Source organism: Sinocyclocheilus rhinocerous, unplaced genomic scaffold, assembly GCF_001515625.1.
Source record: "Sinocyclocheilus rhinocerous isolate Xijiao unplaced genomic scaffold, SAMN03320098_v1.1 scaffold1158, whole genome shotgun sequence".
NCBI classification, from domain to species: Eukaryota; Metazoa; Chordata; class Actinopteri; order Cypriniformes; family Cyprinidae; genus Sinocyclocheilus; species Sinocyclocheilus rhinocerous.
Window position 1 is genome coordinate 153957 of NW_015632473.1, and position 17607 is coordinate 171563.

At 36.5% G+C, this 17607-nt stretch overlaps 2 protein-coding genes and 1 long non-coding RNA gene across 3 annotated transcripts; 2 read left to right on the forward strand and 1 right to left on the reverse strand.

Moving 5' to 3' along the window:
* Positions 1-1441: 1441 nt before the first annotated feature.
* Positions 1442-3335, forward strand: LOC107742551 (putative protein TPRXL). The gene is made up of 6 exons (XM_016555571.1): positions 1442-1486; positions 2189-2218; positions 2322-2357; positions 2497-2529; positions 2644-2709; positions 2794-3335. The coding sequence occupies exons 1-6, from the start codon at positions 1442-1444 to the stop codon at positions 3241-3243; spliced, it is 660 nt and encodes a 219-aa protein (XP_016411057.1). The 3' UTR covers positions 3244-3335.
* A 2683-nt stretch (positions 3336-6018) lies between these two features.
* Positions 6019-10116, forward strand: LOC107742537 (TNFAIP3-interacting protein 2-like). The gene is made up of 6 exons (XM_016555543.1): positions 6019-6756; positions 7218-7511; positions 7615-7704; positions 7892-8167; positions 8267-8383; positions 9318-10116. Exons 1-6 carry the CDS (start codon positions 6436-6438, stop codon positions 9558-9560), a joined length of 1341 nt encoding a protein of 446 aa, XP_016411029.1. The 5' UTR covers positions 6019-6435; the 3' UTR covers positions 9561-10116.
* A 6658-nt stretch (positions 10117-16774) lies between these two features.
* LOC107742538 (uncharacterized) lies at positions 16775-17607 on the reverse strand. Its single transcript, XR_001640314.1, has 3 exons — positions 17568-17607; positions 17385-17466; positions 16775-17300 (listed from the first exon to the last, which is right to left on the reverse strand). It is a non-coding gene; the product is annotated as an uncharacterized LOC107742538 (long non-coding RNA).

A 17607-nucleotide genomic window follows, 5' to 3' on the forward strand; every position in this document is an offset into this window, starting at 1 on the left:
TTTCAATTTCTAATATTGGTTTTCTGTTTTAATATACTTTAAAATGTAATTTATTTCTGTGATCAAAACTGAATTTTCAGCATCATTACTCCAGTCTTCAGCGTCACATGATCCTTCAGAAATCATACTAATATGATTTATTATCAGTGTTGGAAACAGTTGTGCTGCTTCATGTTTTTTTTTTTGTTTTTTTTCTTGGTGAAACTGTGATACTTTTTTCTGGATTCTTTTATAAATAAAAATTTAAAGAACAGCATTTATTTAAAATTAAAATCTTTTCTAACAATATAATTCAGCTTTGTTCACAATTATATTTTATAATAAATTAAAACAGAAAGTATTATTTTAAATTGCAATAATATTTCACAAAATAATAGGGTTTTTTCCTGTATTTTTGATCAAATAAATACAGCCTTGATGAGCACAAGAATCTTCGGTAAAAAATGCAAAAAAAAACTTACTGATCCCAAACTTTTGAACGGTAGTGAATATCTTTAGAATCTGCAACAAATAAACATCTTAAAACATTTAAAAGATAGGAAAACAACACTGCACCTTAGAAAACACCTTTGAATTTTCTTAAGTTTTTACATTAACAATATCAACATTAACTACTACTACTACTAATAATAATAATTCTCCGTTTCATTATTTTGAGCTCTTGAATATTACAACTCTAGAATATTAATATAATAATAATAATAATTACTACTATCACTTCTACTAGTAATACAAATATTTCTCTGTTTCTTTATTTTGAGCTGTTGAATATTAGAACTCTAGAATATTAGAATATAATAATAAAATAAGAATAACAATCACTACTACTACTACTACTACTACTAATAATAATAATATTTCTCCCTGTTTCTTTGTTTTGAGCCCTTGAATATTAGACCCTGTCACTCTCATCTTTCTCACAGCTACCCTTTCCATATCCACCTTTTATCAGGAAATCTAATTATAACTGCAAGCAAATTCTACTCAAATTGCACGAGAAGAATATTCACTAGTGAACCACTATGCATTGTTTTACATTTCCTCTAAGCTATTATCAGTAAACATCCCGGTGCGCTGCTATATGTGGGTTTTCGGGTACACTGCAATGATTATGAGTATGTTATTGTGAGGAATGTTTGTAAAATGGAAATATTCCACTCTTCACCAACACACACACATACAGACACAAAAGAAAAAAACAGTAGCACTCCAAATATGGAACTCCAGGAAGTGGACCAAAAAAAAAAAAAAAACACTTTGTAGGGACAAGTTTATATATAGGAATAATTATATAAGCAAGCTATCATAAAAAAAATAAATAAGCCATTTGTCGTTTTCAACATTTTGTATCCATAATAAACATATAGAATTTAAGTAAGGTATATACAGTGACTGTCTATGGAAAATAATAAAAAATGCTCCGTGTTGGAATGCTCTCATTATGGACTTCCTGTCCCAGTGTGGGATCAGACAGTACTCTTACTCAGTATTTAGAGGCCACACACCCTATAGTTTAGCATCTTAAAATAGACACGTACAGGAGAGGAAGTTTGGGTGAGAGCACACTGTAGTGTGTGTCATTGCATTATGTAAACATTCTTACTGTGGCACTCTCATTTTCTTGTATATTCCAGCTCCAGTTAATGTGCCCCCACAGTAATCTGAGTGTTGGCGAGCAGGAAGTGATGCTGTTACCTTAATGAAGAGTCAGCCTGTTAAATAGCGCTTTCTCTAGACATACCATTAAATTCAGTCTTTAGCTTTAGCTATACACACTCTCTGTAAAGTACTCTAGCTCATTTACTCTTCTGCTTCTTGGACTTTGCATTCGGACTAAGAGAAGAGAAAGGTAAGGTTTTCATACCTACCCAATGCATTATTTTTAAGCAGAAACCATTTAAAGAGATATTAAAACCTAATAAATTATTTTTTTTTTTCAGATTTTAGAACTGTATGTTTTCAATGTTTCTCCAAAAACGGTTTCCCTGTAAAAACAAAAAATGTGATCAGTAAGTCATGGTAAAATAAGTTTTCTTATCCCAAGAATATCCAACTATGTATGCACGTCAAATTTCTACCAGGTAAATTATTATTATTTTTTTTGTACAGTATTAAGTATTTTTAATAGTCTTTACTAGAAATAATACTGTACAAATAAAACATACATGCATTATATATTTATTTGCAGAAGTCTAAGGAAACTGTCTCCGACAGCAATGTAAGTGCAAAGACTATTATGTCAACAAATCTAATGAGAAAATATTTAAATATATTTCTGTTAAGAAAATAGGCTCACTTCACTTTCTCTGTTTTCTTGACAGAGCTCAGAATCAACTGAATCAGACTCTAATGAACCGGTATAACTAATAATTACTTTTCACAAATTTTGAAAATCACTAAACAGATCAATATGACTGCAAATGTCTTACTTAATGTTTGTTTGTTTATGTACTACTATATGTAATACTGTATATATATTTTTTAATTTTTTTCAAGATCTCTAGTGAAAGCCATTCTGTGGAAAGTCTGGTAAGTTACTTTGCCTTAATACAACCTAAAACTCATGCTCTAAAGCGTATTGATTGCAGAGAAATTGATAACCTGTTTATACTCTCCCACGTTCTGTCATCTGTGCTTATCTAGATTGGAAAAAGTGAGACTGCACTGACATCAGATAACACTCAAAGCAGTAAAGAGAACGTTCGTAGGGTAAGGAACGTCCAATTTCATGCATCATACAACAAACACGTGTGGTTACACAGGAATAATGACCACCATAATGCATTCATACAGGGCTGGATTTACACCCTCAAATGGGTCCATAAGAACAACAATTCCATTGTGCAAGCGACCAGCCAGCCAGAAGAGAATGACATAAAATCCACTAGTGACGAATCAAAAAAAAGTGAAAGCAGTGAATCAAGTGAAAGCCAGGAAATGGTTGTTCTAAGCACAAAGGAAGAGGATAAGAGTGCGGACATAAGTGAAAGCACTGAAAACAGTTATATTGTTGACGGTACTGAGTACAGTACTAGCAATAGCAGCAGCAGCAGCAGTAGCAGCAGTGAAAGCACCGAGTCCAAAAACAGTGCAGTGGACAGCGAAAGTCGCTCAACTGAGTGCCAGCCAGGGGCTGACAGCCAAGAATGTGACAGCGAGGAAGACTTTCCTCAGGATATCGGTGATGATGGTGCAACCGACCCTTTCAATGGCATCCTAATGCCTGATGTCACTGAGCCCTAGCAGCAGTTTAAGACATCATTTTATGACTCAATGCTCTGATATCTGCAAGTGGAAATATTAAAATGGGAATTTTCTATTAAGGAAAATATTTAAAGGAGGGTATAAAGGTTTTCATACCTACCCAATGCATTATTTTTAAGCAGAAACCATTTAAAGAGATATTAAAACCTAATAAATTATATTTTTTTTTCAGATTTTATATTTCAGAATGAAACCTGCCATATTGATTTTCTGTCTGCTGGGAGCAGCCTATGCTAATCCAGTGAGTACTACTGTGAATAAACTTTTAAATGTTCTTCTGCCTTTCCATACATTTCAAAGAGTGACAATGTTTTTTTTTCTTTAATTATCACACAGATCTTGCATAAAATGGCTATGGAGGTGATTCAACATGCATCCAACTCTGTAAGTGACGCTCAGTTTATTTGAAAGAAACTTTGTGGTAACTTTTTAAAAATGTTTTAGGTAATGCTGTTCTTATAATCTTTTATATTCCACAGTCGGAAAGCTCTTCAATATCTGAATCCTCCGACCAGAGTAATACCTCAGAACCTTCAGATGAGGTGCGCTTTCAGTCAAATTCCACATCATATAACAGCGAGGAAGACTTTCCTCAGGATATCGGTGATGATGGTGCAACCGACCCTTTCAATGGCATCCTAATGCCTGATGTCACTGAGCCCTAGCAGCAGTTTAAGACATCATTTTATGACTCAATGCTCTGATATCTGCAAGTGGAAATATTAAAATGGGAATTTTCTATTAAGGAAAATATTTAAAGGAGGGTATATAAGTAAATGTATATAATATTAATATAAACCATTAAATAAATGTTAATAACACTGTTTTTTAAGGTACCTCAGTCTGTTTTTAATTTAAAATTACACGTATTGTAGGCATAGTTTGATCTTTTTATTTTACACTTTCTTTTTTTTATATTTGCTTTTTATCATTGGCTATCTCTGGAGCTGAAGTTGTGTGCAGTATTTTTTATATAGATTTTGTAGTCATTTATTTATACTGTTGGTATTAAGCATTTTCAAATAAATAAAGTAAAGAAAAAGTCAAGCATTGCATGAGTCCTGTATTTCCCAGGAATTCTTAATGCTGGAAAGCTGCAAGCACCATATATTCCTAAAATGAAAGGGTTGCCCTAATGCAATCCAAGAGTAATTACCAACTTCATTGCCAATAATTTTACAGATTTAGTTCATACCTTTGCACAAGCATGCCTAAACAATAAAAATGTGTTTAGAGAGCTGAAATGGCTGTTGTGTAACATCAAGCTATGAAAGAGCACTTTCAGCAGTAAGCAATATTGCAACTATTATGTGTGTGTGTGTGTGTGTGTGTTTGACTTATTCACAAGTAATATATCATGTCTGTCAAACGCATGTCATTGCTGTTTTGATACCACAAGATGGTGGCAAACTTTAAAGAACAGTGGTGGGGTTTCCCTAGGCAGAACATAATGAACTCACACAAACATTACATGCTGAGCGGGACTTTCTGCAGTTTCATGTGTGCTGCTTTTGGCAGAGGGATAAAGATTCCTTACGCTAAGAATGGGGGTTTAGACATTGTAAGTTTGTTAATTACTGTATAATTAAAATGACTGTTTTATGGTTCAGTCTTCAGATAACAGACTAAGCACCATTGGCTTTCATTGTCTAGACAATTGACACAGTGTGATCCAAGATAATGGCAGGCATTATCCATTATGACAAGAAGGGGAGAAAAACTTTAAATAATGGGTTTTTTAGAGACTGCAATATATTGTGTGTTAGAATTTGCCAGATTCCCCAGTTTAAAAAGACAATATAAAATTGTCAGATGCTATTTTCCTCAGAGTTTACAGTTATCTGTTCAGCTGTCACTATATTATATGGTAGGCTACCATCTAATTAAACGATACTCATTTTGTATGTTCTCAATATGAATGCAGCACTCATTTCGCACCACATCAACGTCAAATTGTTTTGGGGTAAGAAAGCAACATTTAGGCTAAAATCTGCAGTATAATCTGTGTGTGTGTGTGTGTGTGTGTTTGTGTTTATGTTCGTAAATTGTAGGCTAATTAAAAGGATCATCAACACAAAAACGAAGATTCATCATTTACACCCATTCCAAACTTGTTGGAATATTGGAACATGAAGATATTCTGAAGAATGTTGGTAAGCTGTTTCAGTTCCATTTACTTTCAGTGTAGGACAAAAAATGCAATGGAAGTCAAAGGGAACTGAAACAGTTTGGTAACCAACACATTCTTCCAAATATCTTCTTTTGTGTTCTGCAGAAGGAAGAAGGGCAAAGTTTGGAAAGACATGAGGGTGAAAAAAATATTCTTCATATTTTGGTGTACTATCCCTTTAAAAAATGTGGAAAAAATGTTTTACTTTCCCCTACTTTCATCAGATTCATACGGTGACGCATTGCTGCCACACACATTTTTTTTTCACTCAGTTATGTCGTAATAACGACATCTTTTCTCGTAATAACGAGATGTTTTCTCGTTAAAACGTAGATTCATGCCTTAGCTTCTTAACTTCATCAAAAGTCTATGTCTTTCTGAAAGCCACCTGTCCCAGTGAGCCAAGTTCAACGCGCTCTACATAAGGGACTTTATGTGTTAAAGTCCCATTACACTGCGTTTTTACTCTGTCCGTGAGCAACGCGATAAACTAGAACGTCCCTAGGCTATATTATAATGAAGGAAACAGTCTACTAGTTCACCGCGTCGAGTCGGCTGCGAAGTACAGGTCGCGCGCAATGTTCATGCACACGCACCAGGCTGCGTCGAGCTGAACGGTGATCTTCCTAAACCCGATATCACACGAGGAGAGCGGCAACTGTCTCTAAAACGTGTACAATCTCAATTAAACCACACACGAGTCGACCATTATCTTTTTTGATGCCAAAAGAGGGGATGTTAACGAACAATTCTTTGACGTTTAATGTTAAGTACGAGAAAAAAATATACCCAATTTGAGATGGGAAAGTCCCCGCAAGGAAATCCCCTCTTCATAAGATAATTTCGAAATTGAGTGAGGCTCTCACAGGCTGAAGCTTTCTGCCTTTGGTCTACAGCAGACGCATGTAACGTTAGTTAAGCCTATGACACTCAAACCTGTGCAATCTATGGGAAAATCGAACTTTACGTGTTGGTTTTAACGCGCGAGCGGATTGTTCAGAATGGATGAGATAAAGAGGGAGAACGACGCGCTGAGGGCGAAGTTGCGCAGCTGCTCTACACTCAACTCATTTTGCCACGAAACACAACAAGAAATTGCTCGTTTAAATAAATTGGTCACCTCCAAAGACGGAAGTATTGCCGATTTGAAAGCAAGACTGGGGAAGTATGAGAAAACAGTGGCCATAGAGGGAGAGGAGCCCTATATTGTAGGGCCGTCGAAATCTCTCATCGAGAGTTTGTGTAAGGAAATTTGCAAATTAAAGCAAAAACTCAAGGAGTCAGAGGCGGACGCCGCCCAGAGATTGGAAACCAGTAAAACAGTAAGTTAAAACACATTTTTCATTTGTCTTCCTGCTTCTCCTATGCAATCATCTACAAGTTGTCAAGTTGATTGTTTTGCTCTGTACATCTTTCCAGCTAAAGCACTGTAAAGTAAAACTTCTTTGTAAAATACTAGAATTCATTAATCAAGAAAACACGATAAAATAATAATAAAAGAGCTTTATCCAGCCTACAATGATTTGGTGGTCCTAACTGATGGTCTACCAGTCTCACCATATGAAAAGTGCCCAAAACCCTTCTAAAACAGACCAGCCTGATTAACTAAGAGCAAACTAATTTACAGTGGTAATTTTCAGTTTATGAGTATACATTTGTTCAGTAACACACGAATACTTCACAGTCTATGCATTAGATGTGGTGAGACAAGTGCATTTCTTGTTCACGTTCACCTGTCAGGAAATGGGCATGAAAAAGTCTTCTGATTGTTTGCATGTTCCAGGAGATCCAGAGGTTGCAAGAAAAGTTGAAGGAGAAGGATCAAGAGCTGGAGACCATCAGGGAAAGGCCTGACCAGGAGAAAGAAAAGGAGATCCAGCGACTGCGCTCCACCTTGGCCGAAAGCGATCGGACACAGGCCACCAGGGCCGTCCTTTGCAACTCTCTTGCTGAAGAAACCGAGCAGTTGAGGGCACAGCTGGGGGCCACCGTGCAGGTGTGCCAGGAGCTTTTGGGACGGCTGGAGAAAGAGAAAAGCAAGACATCCATGACGGATCAGAGAACTCAAGCAAATGAGGTGTGTTTGGGGAAACTATCAGCATTCTACAACATCTGGACCACCTTTAAAACACTTTATTTTAAACAACTATATTTGACCTTGCTTTTTGTATCTTCATCAGACAAAAGATTCCCCTGAAGTTCCCCATCTAAATGTCATCATCAGCAAGTTAGAAGATGAGAACGACCAGCTTAAAAAGAGAGTTGCATATGTAAGGCTCACATGATGGAACCGCTATTTGATCATCACCCACTGACATTTGTTTTACCAGTTTCATTTGCAGAAAATGTCACTCAGTACCTTTTATGGAAAGACACAACAATGCAAAATATTCTTGGAAAATGTCATGTCATTTTTGTCTGTTCACATCATAAATACATGCCTTTGTTCCATCTCAGGTGGAAAGTTTAAACTCAAAGTGGCAGAAGTATGACTCCAGTAGAGAGGAGTACGTGAGGGGTTTGTGTCAGAAGTTGAAAGAGTCAAACGGTCTGGCATGCGCAGGTCCGACCCTGACCCAAACTCCGGCTGCGGGCAACGTGGCTTTGTTCCAGCAGGAGATTGCGCGGCTCAACGGCCTCCTGCAGGACAAGATGGAGTGCGAGAGACTCAGCAGAGAGAGGGATGACAGTAAAAGGATAGACCAGGAGCGCATTCAGATGCTTGAGCAGCAGGTCTTTATCATTATTTTGAATTCCTCTTAAACAAAGGTGAGAAGTAGTTTTGTTTGGCATGCTGCCCAAAAACCAAAAGCCTTCCTTGTTCTCCTGTAGGTTTTGGCCTATATTGAGGACTTCAAATCAGAGAGGGCAGACCGAGAAAGGGCTCAGGGTAAAATCTTGGACCTTCAAGATGAAGTTGGGCGACTTCAACTGCAAATACGCACACAGGCAAGTCTCATAAAAAAAAAGCCTTATTTAAAGAATGAAATTCTTGAAAAGATAATTTGCCCTTTTTTATGGCAAGGCAAGGTTAGTTTAGGTTGTAAAATACAATGTGGTGCAACTCCCCAAAAACCTAATGATATTAACAAATTCAAGATACTTGGGGAAAAAAAAGTTCTATATTATATAAAAAAAATTTAATAATTAAAAATCTTTTTTTTGTTGTAATGTTATTTACTACAAAATACCCTGACCAGCATGATATATGAAAAAAGTATCTCAAAAAATATATTATTAGTATTAAATAGTTATATACATACATATATAATTATTTTAAAATTATTATGGATTGTTTTAAGTCACGATGAAACTGAAGTAGCAACAGATCTTTTCTTCAGTTTCTTTATGTACATCTGAGAGCAGTGAATTAACAAAAAAAAAAAGAAAATATATAGGGTGGGTTATTGGATTTTGAGATGTGGGCGTTGCATTGAAAAATGAATTTGAGCGTGCAGTCGAACATGGATGGGCAGGGTTTAAGTGGACTAAATTATTCGAGAAGTCTGGAAAATATCACCAAAGAGAAGTCTGCCATGACAACATTTTGATTACAACATAATGGGGTCAAAAAAAATTTTGTGACACAATAACATACTTACAAAATAGATTTTCATTAAATGCTGGAATTTGTTTTCCCTTTCTCTCACACTGGAAGAAGTGACAATCCACATTTCTACATGATTTAACCCATAAAAAGTAGTCTTGGTGGTATAATTTAATGTATTTAGGCAGATTCAGCTATATCAAATTAGATTTTTGACTTAAAACCAGTGCATTTACGATTTTTAGGTCACCACTTGTTTTCAGTGCAACCCGACCAGCATGAGACTTTAAAATCCAATTCACTTTAAATAACACGCATTGTTTCTTCATCACTCAGAGCGTCCAAGAGGCCTCATCCTCACGGCGACTTCACATGGGCCTAAAAAAAGTTCCCCACCGACAGACGGACACTGCCGAACCACGAAGAAACAGTCCCCCAGAAACAAGCTCAAAAAGGACTATCAATAACACGGCACCGCAGGGAGCCGCTGAACTGCAGTGCCCTCGCTGTCTCACCACGTACGACGACGAGCACGCGACCGAATACCTAAACCACTGGGACGAGTGTGCCAAGCTGTGAGTCTCTCACCTCACTGACTTTTCACAGGGCACAGAAAGCACTGAGGACAGAATCACTACAAGCTTGCAGACTATGGGATGTTTGACAGGGTGTTGATGAAGGCAGGGGCATGTTTAAACAGGATGGAGTCGAAGGAAGAGCTTTTTCGTTTTTTTTTTTTTTTTAGGCTTGGCTTTTCGATTGTGGGCTTGGTTGATGTTTAGAAGGTCGCATGTGGCATAGGACTCAAGATATGACTTTGGGTTGGTCATTCCCAGTTCAAAGGCTTACTCACATGGCTGTCATTGAACGCAGATGGTTTGGTTATGAAAAGTTATTCAATCTCAAGCACTTGTGGTTTATAAGTCACTGGGTTTTGTCACTTGTTTGGTATTATGGTTTTCAGCATGGTACATTTTGTCAGAGTTTCAATCAAATTTAGCTTAATACTGTATTGCAGATCTGTGTATAATTCAGATGGATCGTAAAATTGGTATCATATACCTCACCAATATGTATTCTCTTTATCAGCTGGTTTGCACTTTTTGCTATTTTAATTATTGCCAAATACAGATGATAAAAGTACATAACCTTTTATATTTAATACATAAGCTTCTTTATTATTAGACTGTTGAATATCATTCATACTGTTTTTGTGATGGTGCTATTTGTAAAGATTATTGTTATATTTTTACATTTATTTTTTTGTCTATTTGTAAGTGTATTGTTATTATTTACCTTGGGCTTACATTTTAAATCAGAAATGTTAAATATATAATATATATATATATATATATATATATATACACACATCAAACTTTATTTTCAGATTTTAAATGTTAAAAGGCTCTGTCATATAACGTCATTACATTCTCAGAGTTTAAGGCACCTTTTGACTGTGAGGTACTTGCCATTCGATCCCCCTCTGCAGTTGAAAACATTCTAGTTTTAAGTAAGAGAGGAAGTTCCCTACATCCTGGTAAATTGAGACGTGAAAATTGCACGTCTCAGATGCTGTCTATGACAAAATGGCCTCCTATTGCTGCACATTTGAATACTTTAACAGGGTTTTAAGGCACTAACAGCAAAAATATTGACAATAAGAAAATATCACAGAGATGCCAAACTAAGACAGATAAATGTGATAACTATAGGAGGATTTATTTTTATAATAAAATATTTGCTTAAGGACCCTTTTTGAAACTAATTTTGTTTGTGTCTGTGTGTGAGTGCTTGTACAGTCAAAGGTAATTTTTTAGTAAGATATGGGAAACCAGACACTGAGAGAGTTGTGATAATGCTGGCAAGAGCATGAGGCATAGTGTGTCTTAAAGCATTAAACTCAAGTACCACGGGATTTGGAAGTGTGTGTGTGTGTGTGTGTGTGTGTGTATGTGCACAAGTAGTGGAAAGCCCCTTCCCAAGCACAGCTGAATGGACAGGCTATAACTGCAGCAAATTCTCAGCTGTCCCAAGGCCTGGAAGTGAATAGAAGAAGAGAAGCAGGCGACTGTCGGGTAGAGGTATATAGCGGGACTGGCTATTTAAAGGGGAGGAGGCTATGGGACCAAACAAGGCTAGTGTCAGTAACTGAAACTAGATACATTGTGTTCCTGTGTTGTACAAACACTAATATCACAGAATCTAAATTCCTAATGTTAAACATTATATACACATTTTGTGCCAAGCTAAACTGCTACTATAGTTTCTAGAGGCCAATAACACATTATCCAAGCCATTATGAAAAGGTGTGACAATAATTTAAATATAGGTGCATCTCAATAAATTAGAATGTCGTGGAAAAGTTCATTTATTGGTTTTTGTTAATTGTGAGCCAAAATCATCACAATTAAAAGAACCAAAGACTTAAACTACTTCAGTCTGTGTGCACTGAATTTATTTAATACACGAGTTTCACAATTTGAGTTGAATTACTGAAATAAATGAACTTTTCCATAACATTTTAATTTATTGAGATGCACCTGTAGTCACCATTGGTGACAGTCTGGAAAAACCTTGTGTGCATTCATATGTGGTTTTGTGAGATATCAGGTCATGAATTTAGTTCATTTCATGGAGGGCTGTAGGGTGGATGTATTTCTTGTAGGCCAAAAGCTACAAATGAGTTAGCATTTTAGCACCTCTGGTTCTACCATTCTGAAGTCAATGAGTTTTACAGTAGATTAAATGCTTGAAATAAGGTCTGTCGTTAACACAAGCATAAGATTTAGTTGTTGTTTTTTTACACTTAATCTATGACATAAAATACCCTCAGTAATACCTCTTTGCAATTTATTTTTACCTCTCTTGAACAAGGTGGTTGCTAACAAGTGTCTAAATGGGATTACAGAGGTTGTAGCGGACATTAAAGGGGTCATATGACATTGCTAAAAAGAACATTATTTTGTGTATTTGGTGTAATGCAATATGTTTATGCGGTTTAAGGTTCAAAAAACACATTATTTTCCACATACTGGTCATGATAAACAGTTAAACTCACTATTTTTTGTTTATAATCACACTTATGAAAACTATTGTAACTCTTATAAAATTATGAATTGAAAGAGTAGGCACTTAGTAGTATAGCCTACATTTAGCCTTCAAAATACTTAAAAGTTGTGTTAATTTGTGAACGAAGAACAAAACATGTAAGAATCTTAGACGTTTGACGGTCACAGAGCTTATTTTCCGCAATAATCCAATGGAAAATCTATTGGGTTTTTGTTGAGTGAACCAGAGTGACTGTGAACTTTCAGGTTGGCCTACAAAAATAAGTCACCACTGCAGGACTCTATTACATCTATATACAGTGGGTACGGAAAGTATTCAGACCCCCTTAAATTTTTCACTCTTTGTTATATTGCAGCCATTTGCTAAAATCATTTAAGTTAATTTTTTTTCCTCATTAATGTACACACAGCACCCCATATTGACAGAAAAACACAGAATTGTTGACATCTTTGCAGATTTATTAAAAAAGAAAAACTGAAAAATGCTCAGTATTTAGTAGAAGCACCCATTTGATCTAATACAGCCATGAGTCTTTTTGGGAAAAATGCAACAAGTTTTTCACACCTGGAATTGGGGATCCTCTGCCATTCCTCCTTGCAAATCCTCTCCAGTTCTGTCAGGTTGGACGGTAAACGTTGGTGGACAGCCATTTTTAGGTCTCTCCAGAGATGCTCAATTGGGTTTAAGTCAGGGATCTGGCTGGGCCATTCAAGAACAGTCACAGAGTTGTTGTGAAGCCACTCCTTCGTTATTTTAGCTGTGTGCTTAGGGTCATTGTCTTGTTGGAAGGTAAACCTTAGTTCCAGTCTGAGGTCCTGAGCACTCTGGAGAAGGTTTTCGCCCAGGATATCCCTGTACTTGGCCGCATTCATCTTTCCCTCGATTGCAACCAGTCGTCCTGTCCCTGCAGCTGAATCTCAATTTCAAAAAATTGACCCTTATGAATTGAATGGTTTTGTGGTCCAGGGTCACATATAATATTTATAAAACAAGGATCACTAAAGTGGTTTCTGAAGAGTGATTCTGTTAATTGAATTGCCAACTCAACATGTAATTTGGCTCCTAAATATCTCCCTAGAAATTTTTTTTAATCAACACCTTTGTGTTATATCTGGGAAACTGGTCATAAGTACAGGCCCATATTCAGATTATATACAAGATCACGTCAGACATGTAAAAGAGCATCACAGTCCCCTGAGTCAATAAACCCTTGATGAGCTCAGACGCACGACCCTATCTAGCTGCCACGGGGGTAGGAGGGAAAACTCCAACAGGAGTTTCATGCTCTCTACTTCAGTCAAGTCACCACTCTCGAAATGACGTCGCTCAAGCACAAGCATACACTTTGGTAGATGCTCGTGGCTGTGGCGTGTCATTTTTCTACCTGCAGGAGTCATTTGTTTTGAAGTCAGAGAGAAGATCGTGTTGCTGTGAAGAACGTAACTGGAGATGTGAAAAGCTGAAGTGATGGATGTGTGGGCCCCGCTGTAGTTTTGTTCTTTTTTACGAAAACCTTTCCTTGGAGAAGTGAAAGGTAGGCTGGAAGGGATTCCCCACATACACACTTTATACACACCTACAATAATGTGAGACCCACACATCTACTGCAGAAAAGCACACACACACCACAATCCACCTTCAGAAAGTGGAAATAATTTGGTCGCATGATCACATGACTTTTACAGTAAAACTATTCACAGAAAGACCAAATGTCACTTACACAATTAGCTCCACAACTGATATATAAAAATTCAGCACCAGCACAAGAAGAAAAATCCGAAGTAGCCTATCATGCATGGTGGAGCTTGTTTACCCATTATTATCCTTAACTTTACCCGCCGTGTTGTTCTGAGAGGAACGCCATGCCAAAACGGATAAATGTAGCCTTTAATCTTTTAAAGCAGGGAATTCCCGAGCATTGGCTAACTTCAACGCTTATTTGGAAGAGCAGCACCTTATTTAACAGATTGTTGTTGTTACCGACTATGCTAGAGTTATCATGGCCTGTTGTGTTATTTTTTTTGATAAGAGCGATCAGCGCTTAGACAGAACGCTATTGTCAGTTCCAGTATGTGGAACGATGGGGGTTTTCCCTCTTGAGCTGTCTGAGTTTCTCCCCAGCTCTGGGCCATCCTCAATGAAAAGATCTTCACCAGTGATTACAAACTACACTATCTCATCTCCGATCTTTGATTTCTCTCTAATAAGCCCAGTTCTTACTTTCTTTACGACCATGTTATTGTCCAAGTCCTGCTTTGGAAGACTGACTGTAGACGACTAGGCTCCACACGTATTCCAGAGTTAAAAATTTGGATGTGTATGCCAAGTCAATTTATCTTGCACTCTACTGATAATATCCAAATGTCATATGGAAGACACATTTTTTGCTGATTTTTAGTATGGGAGACAAGATTCTTAATTTATTTTATTTTATTTTTACGTACTGAAATATCATCTTGTGTAGTTGCACTTCTCATTCAGTCAAAACAACTATTTTAAACTTCATGTTGAAAATACAAAGTGAATCTGGCCTTAACCAGAAATGTCGTACTAAAAAATATTTTACATAAATGAGGTAACTCCAGCATTGCATCATGGGTGACTAAAACTGGGCAGACTTACAAAAGCACTACCAGGAGTTTCACAAAATCTCCCATTGTTCATTCTCCGATTTTCCAGGCAAACACGTGGTCAGTTTTCAATTATATAAATACATAGATTTAATTAAGTGATTTATTTTTTAATTTTTTTTAGTTTACTATAACATTTAAAATTACTGCACTAAAATATAACATTTTTCTTACACTATTGGTTTTAAAATGCTTTTGTTTTTAAAGAAAATTTCACATTTATTTGATCAAAAGTACAATAAAAACAGCAATACTGTAAAATAACATTGCAGTTTAAAACAACTATTTTCTAAATTTTAAAATGTAATTTATTTCTGTGATGGCAAAGCTAGATTTTCAGCATCATTAGTGTCACATGATGCTTCAGAAATCATTCTAATATGCTGATTTGCTGCTCAAGAAATATTTTTTATTATCACTGTTTAACATGGCTTGACACATGTAGCTTGATATTTTTCTGGAAACCGTGATACTTTATGCTTGCCATTTAGAATCACATGACAGTGTAAAAATATGCTTAAATATGTTCTATCAATTATTGAAATTAGATAATCTCTTCCAGAACAAGACAAGCAACAGTTCATCTAACCTGTTATAGCTGTTTCTTTGTTACACGCTAAAAAGGAGGTAGGCGTTCCACCACAGCGAAAAAGTTTTTTGACAGGAAGTGAAGAAAAAAAAAAAAAGCCCTACATAAAACAAAGCTTGACGATGACGGAGTGACAAAAGTTCCCTTTCTGTGGGAGTCATAAGTACAGAAATAGTCTGTCAAGTGGTTTCTAAGGTTAAAAATATGCCCTCCCTCCCATTTTAAAACAGGATTCTAATACATTTTTTGGAGAGTGAGGTAATCACACTTTTTGTTGCAATTTTGAAGTGAAAAAGCCAAAATCATATATATACACCTCTAAACGCTGTCACCTCATACACAAAGAAAAATCTAACTTCTGACCAATCTCTATGATTGTAAAAAATAAAAATTGTTTTTAACATTTTACAAATGATTAAAATAATTGTTAAATCTCAATGGATTTATTTCAGTCTTCTAAAAAATGGGTCTCCAGAATGCATCAGGCAAAGGTTAGCTCAAATTAACCATATTGCACCAAAATTCCCAAATTAGGAAGAGGAGTCACATAGGGCAAGTAGTAAAATCTGAAATTTTCACTTTCAACATGCACTTACCTCAGCAGCAACAATACTGCATAATCTGCTTCCAGTGATGCTCAGTGTTTGGATTGGAAAGAATAGTTTCACCGACCTGCAACACACTGGTAATAAAGTCACAGGAAAGAAAACCAAGCAAAATAAACCTAAAATTATTCAAAATGACTTCACCTCAAATTTTGAGCAAATTATCCAAAATGTTTGCATATCTATTATTATCACCATTATGATTGCTGAAGTAATTAGTTGCAGCCAATGTAAAACTGTAAACACTTACCAGAACGATGGGGATGGACTTGTTGCAAGGTGCCAAGTCATGCAAATTAGGGGTGTTAGGTTGCTCCTTTCATGTTGATCTGCAGTCGGTTTTGTATTTCTCCTTGATTGGATAAGGTTAGGAATTTGATAAGTGTTATGAGATGGACCCAAATAGAAAAAAAGAGACAGACACAGAAATGTCCTGCCACGCTACTGTATTCCATCTTTCAAAAAGAAAGACAAGATTTTAATATTACTTAACAATATGTTAAAAAGTAGCCAGTCCGGCTTCAGTGTTAATACAATATACACTCTATAACAGATTGATAGTGTGAGTATTGTTCTTTTCGATTCGATTCTGAAAGTATTCTGATACAAGCTTGGTACAAGTTGGAAAAAAAGAATAAAAAAAAATAAAATGGTAACTTGAACACAGTTGTTACACAGAACAATTTTAAATGGAACTGAAAAACCGATGTGAACATTGTCAAGTATTAGCCGTTCTCCCAATAAAGGGAGAGATTCGGGGCAATGACGTGAAGCTGACCAGTCCGATTCTCTTGACGAGTTGTGAGGAAGTGCAGTGCTAGGTGCAAAGGTGAGCAAAGCCACAGCTGATCTGAATTAAAGGATCTTTTAATTTTTCATATTCATCTTTTTTTTTTCCACTGAAGCATGTCTTTTGCAGTGCCTTCATCCTAATGTACATAAAGCCAGAGAAAACCCAGAACATGGCACAGACCTAAGGGAAACGGTCCACTCACTGACAAAAAGCACACACGCTTTTTAAAAGAAGAAAGGGAAACCAAAATAATAGGGATAAACTTATAGAGTAGCATTTTGTGGTTGTTGTTATTTTTTGACTTTGCTCTTTTTTTTTCTCTCCAGAAGTACTGCAGGAATATAAGCCCATTTTGGGTTCTTTGCGGAACCCATAGCAACAAGGACAAGGCAAGGCGGCATGGATAATGTAGACCAGAGGAGCAGTTGAAACATAGCAGCACTGGGGTCAGCAGTCAGTCTGTAGAAACATGGGAGAGAGAGAAGAAACCGGAGGAACGCTTATCGATTCCTGCCATTGTCTCTTGAAAGGAAGACCCATTAGTGGGCAGCAAACGTGGCCTTCTTCAAGCTAAAATTGGACCAGTTGATGGACAACCTCTGCCTTGTCTGTCGCGCTGAGTCCAAGCAGAACCTGCAAAAAGGGTAAAAAATTCATTTGTTGGGGAACAAAAGGTCATGGATGCCAGAGAAAAACATTACCAATATCAAACAGTACCTTTTGAAATATTCCACCTCACGTTCGGTCTCGTCCATGTCTACACTGTCCAAATCAATGTCTTTGGGCAGAAATACATCATCTGTTGGACAACAAGAGAGTTCTGACCTGATTTTCCATTCAAAAGTGGACAAATCTTTTTATCCTTTATATTCAGACAATTTGGCAATTCACAACACTCACCTATTGAGTTATTCATCTTGTCCGCTTTTTTCTTCTTATT

Coding starts and splice junctions, on each gene's coding strand:
- LOC107742537 (XM_016555543.1), top strand. CDS start 6,436: ATGGATGAGATAAAGAGGGAGAACGACGCGCTGAGGGCGAAGTTGCGC. Junction 7,512..7,614: donor AGAGAACTCAAGCAAATGAG/GTGTGTTTGGGG, acceptor TATCTTCATCAG/ACAAAAGATTCCCCTGAAGT. Junction 8,384..9,317: donor AACTGCAAATACGCACACAG/GCAAGTCTCATA, acceptor TTCATCACTCAG/AGCGTCCAAGAGGCCTCATC.
- LOC107742551 (XM_016555571.1), top strand. CDS start 1,442: ATGGACTTCCTGTCCCAGTGTGGGATCAGACAGTACTCTTACTCA. Junction 2,358..2,496: donor AATCAGACTCTAATGAACCG/GTATAACTAATA, acceptor ATTTTTTTCAAG/ATCTCTAGTGAAAGCCATTC. Junction 2,710..2,793: donor GTAAAGAGAACGTTCGTAGG/GTAAGGAACGTC, acceptor GCATTCATACAG/GGCTGGATTTACACCCTCAA.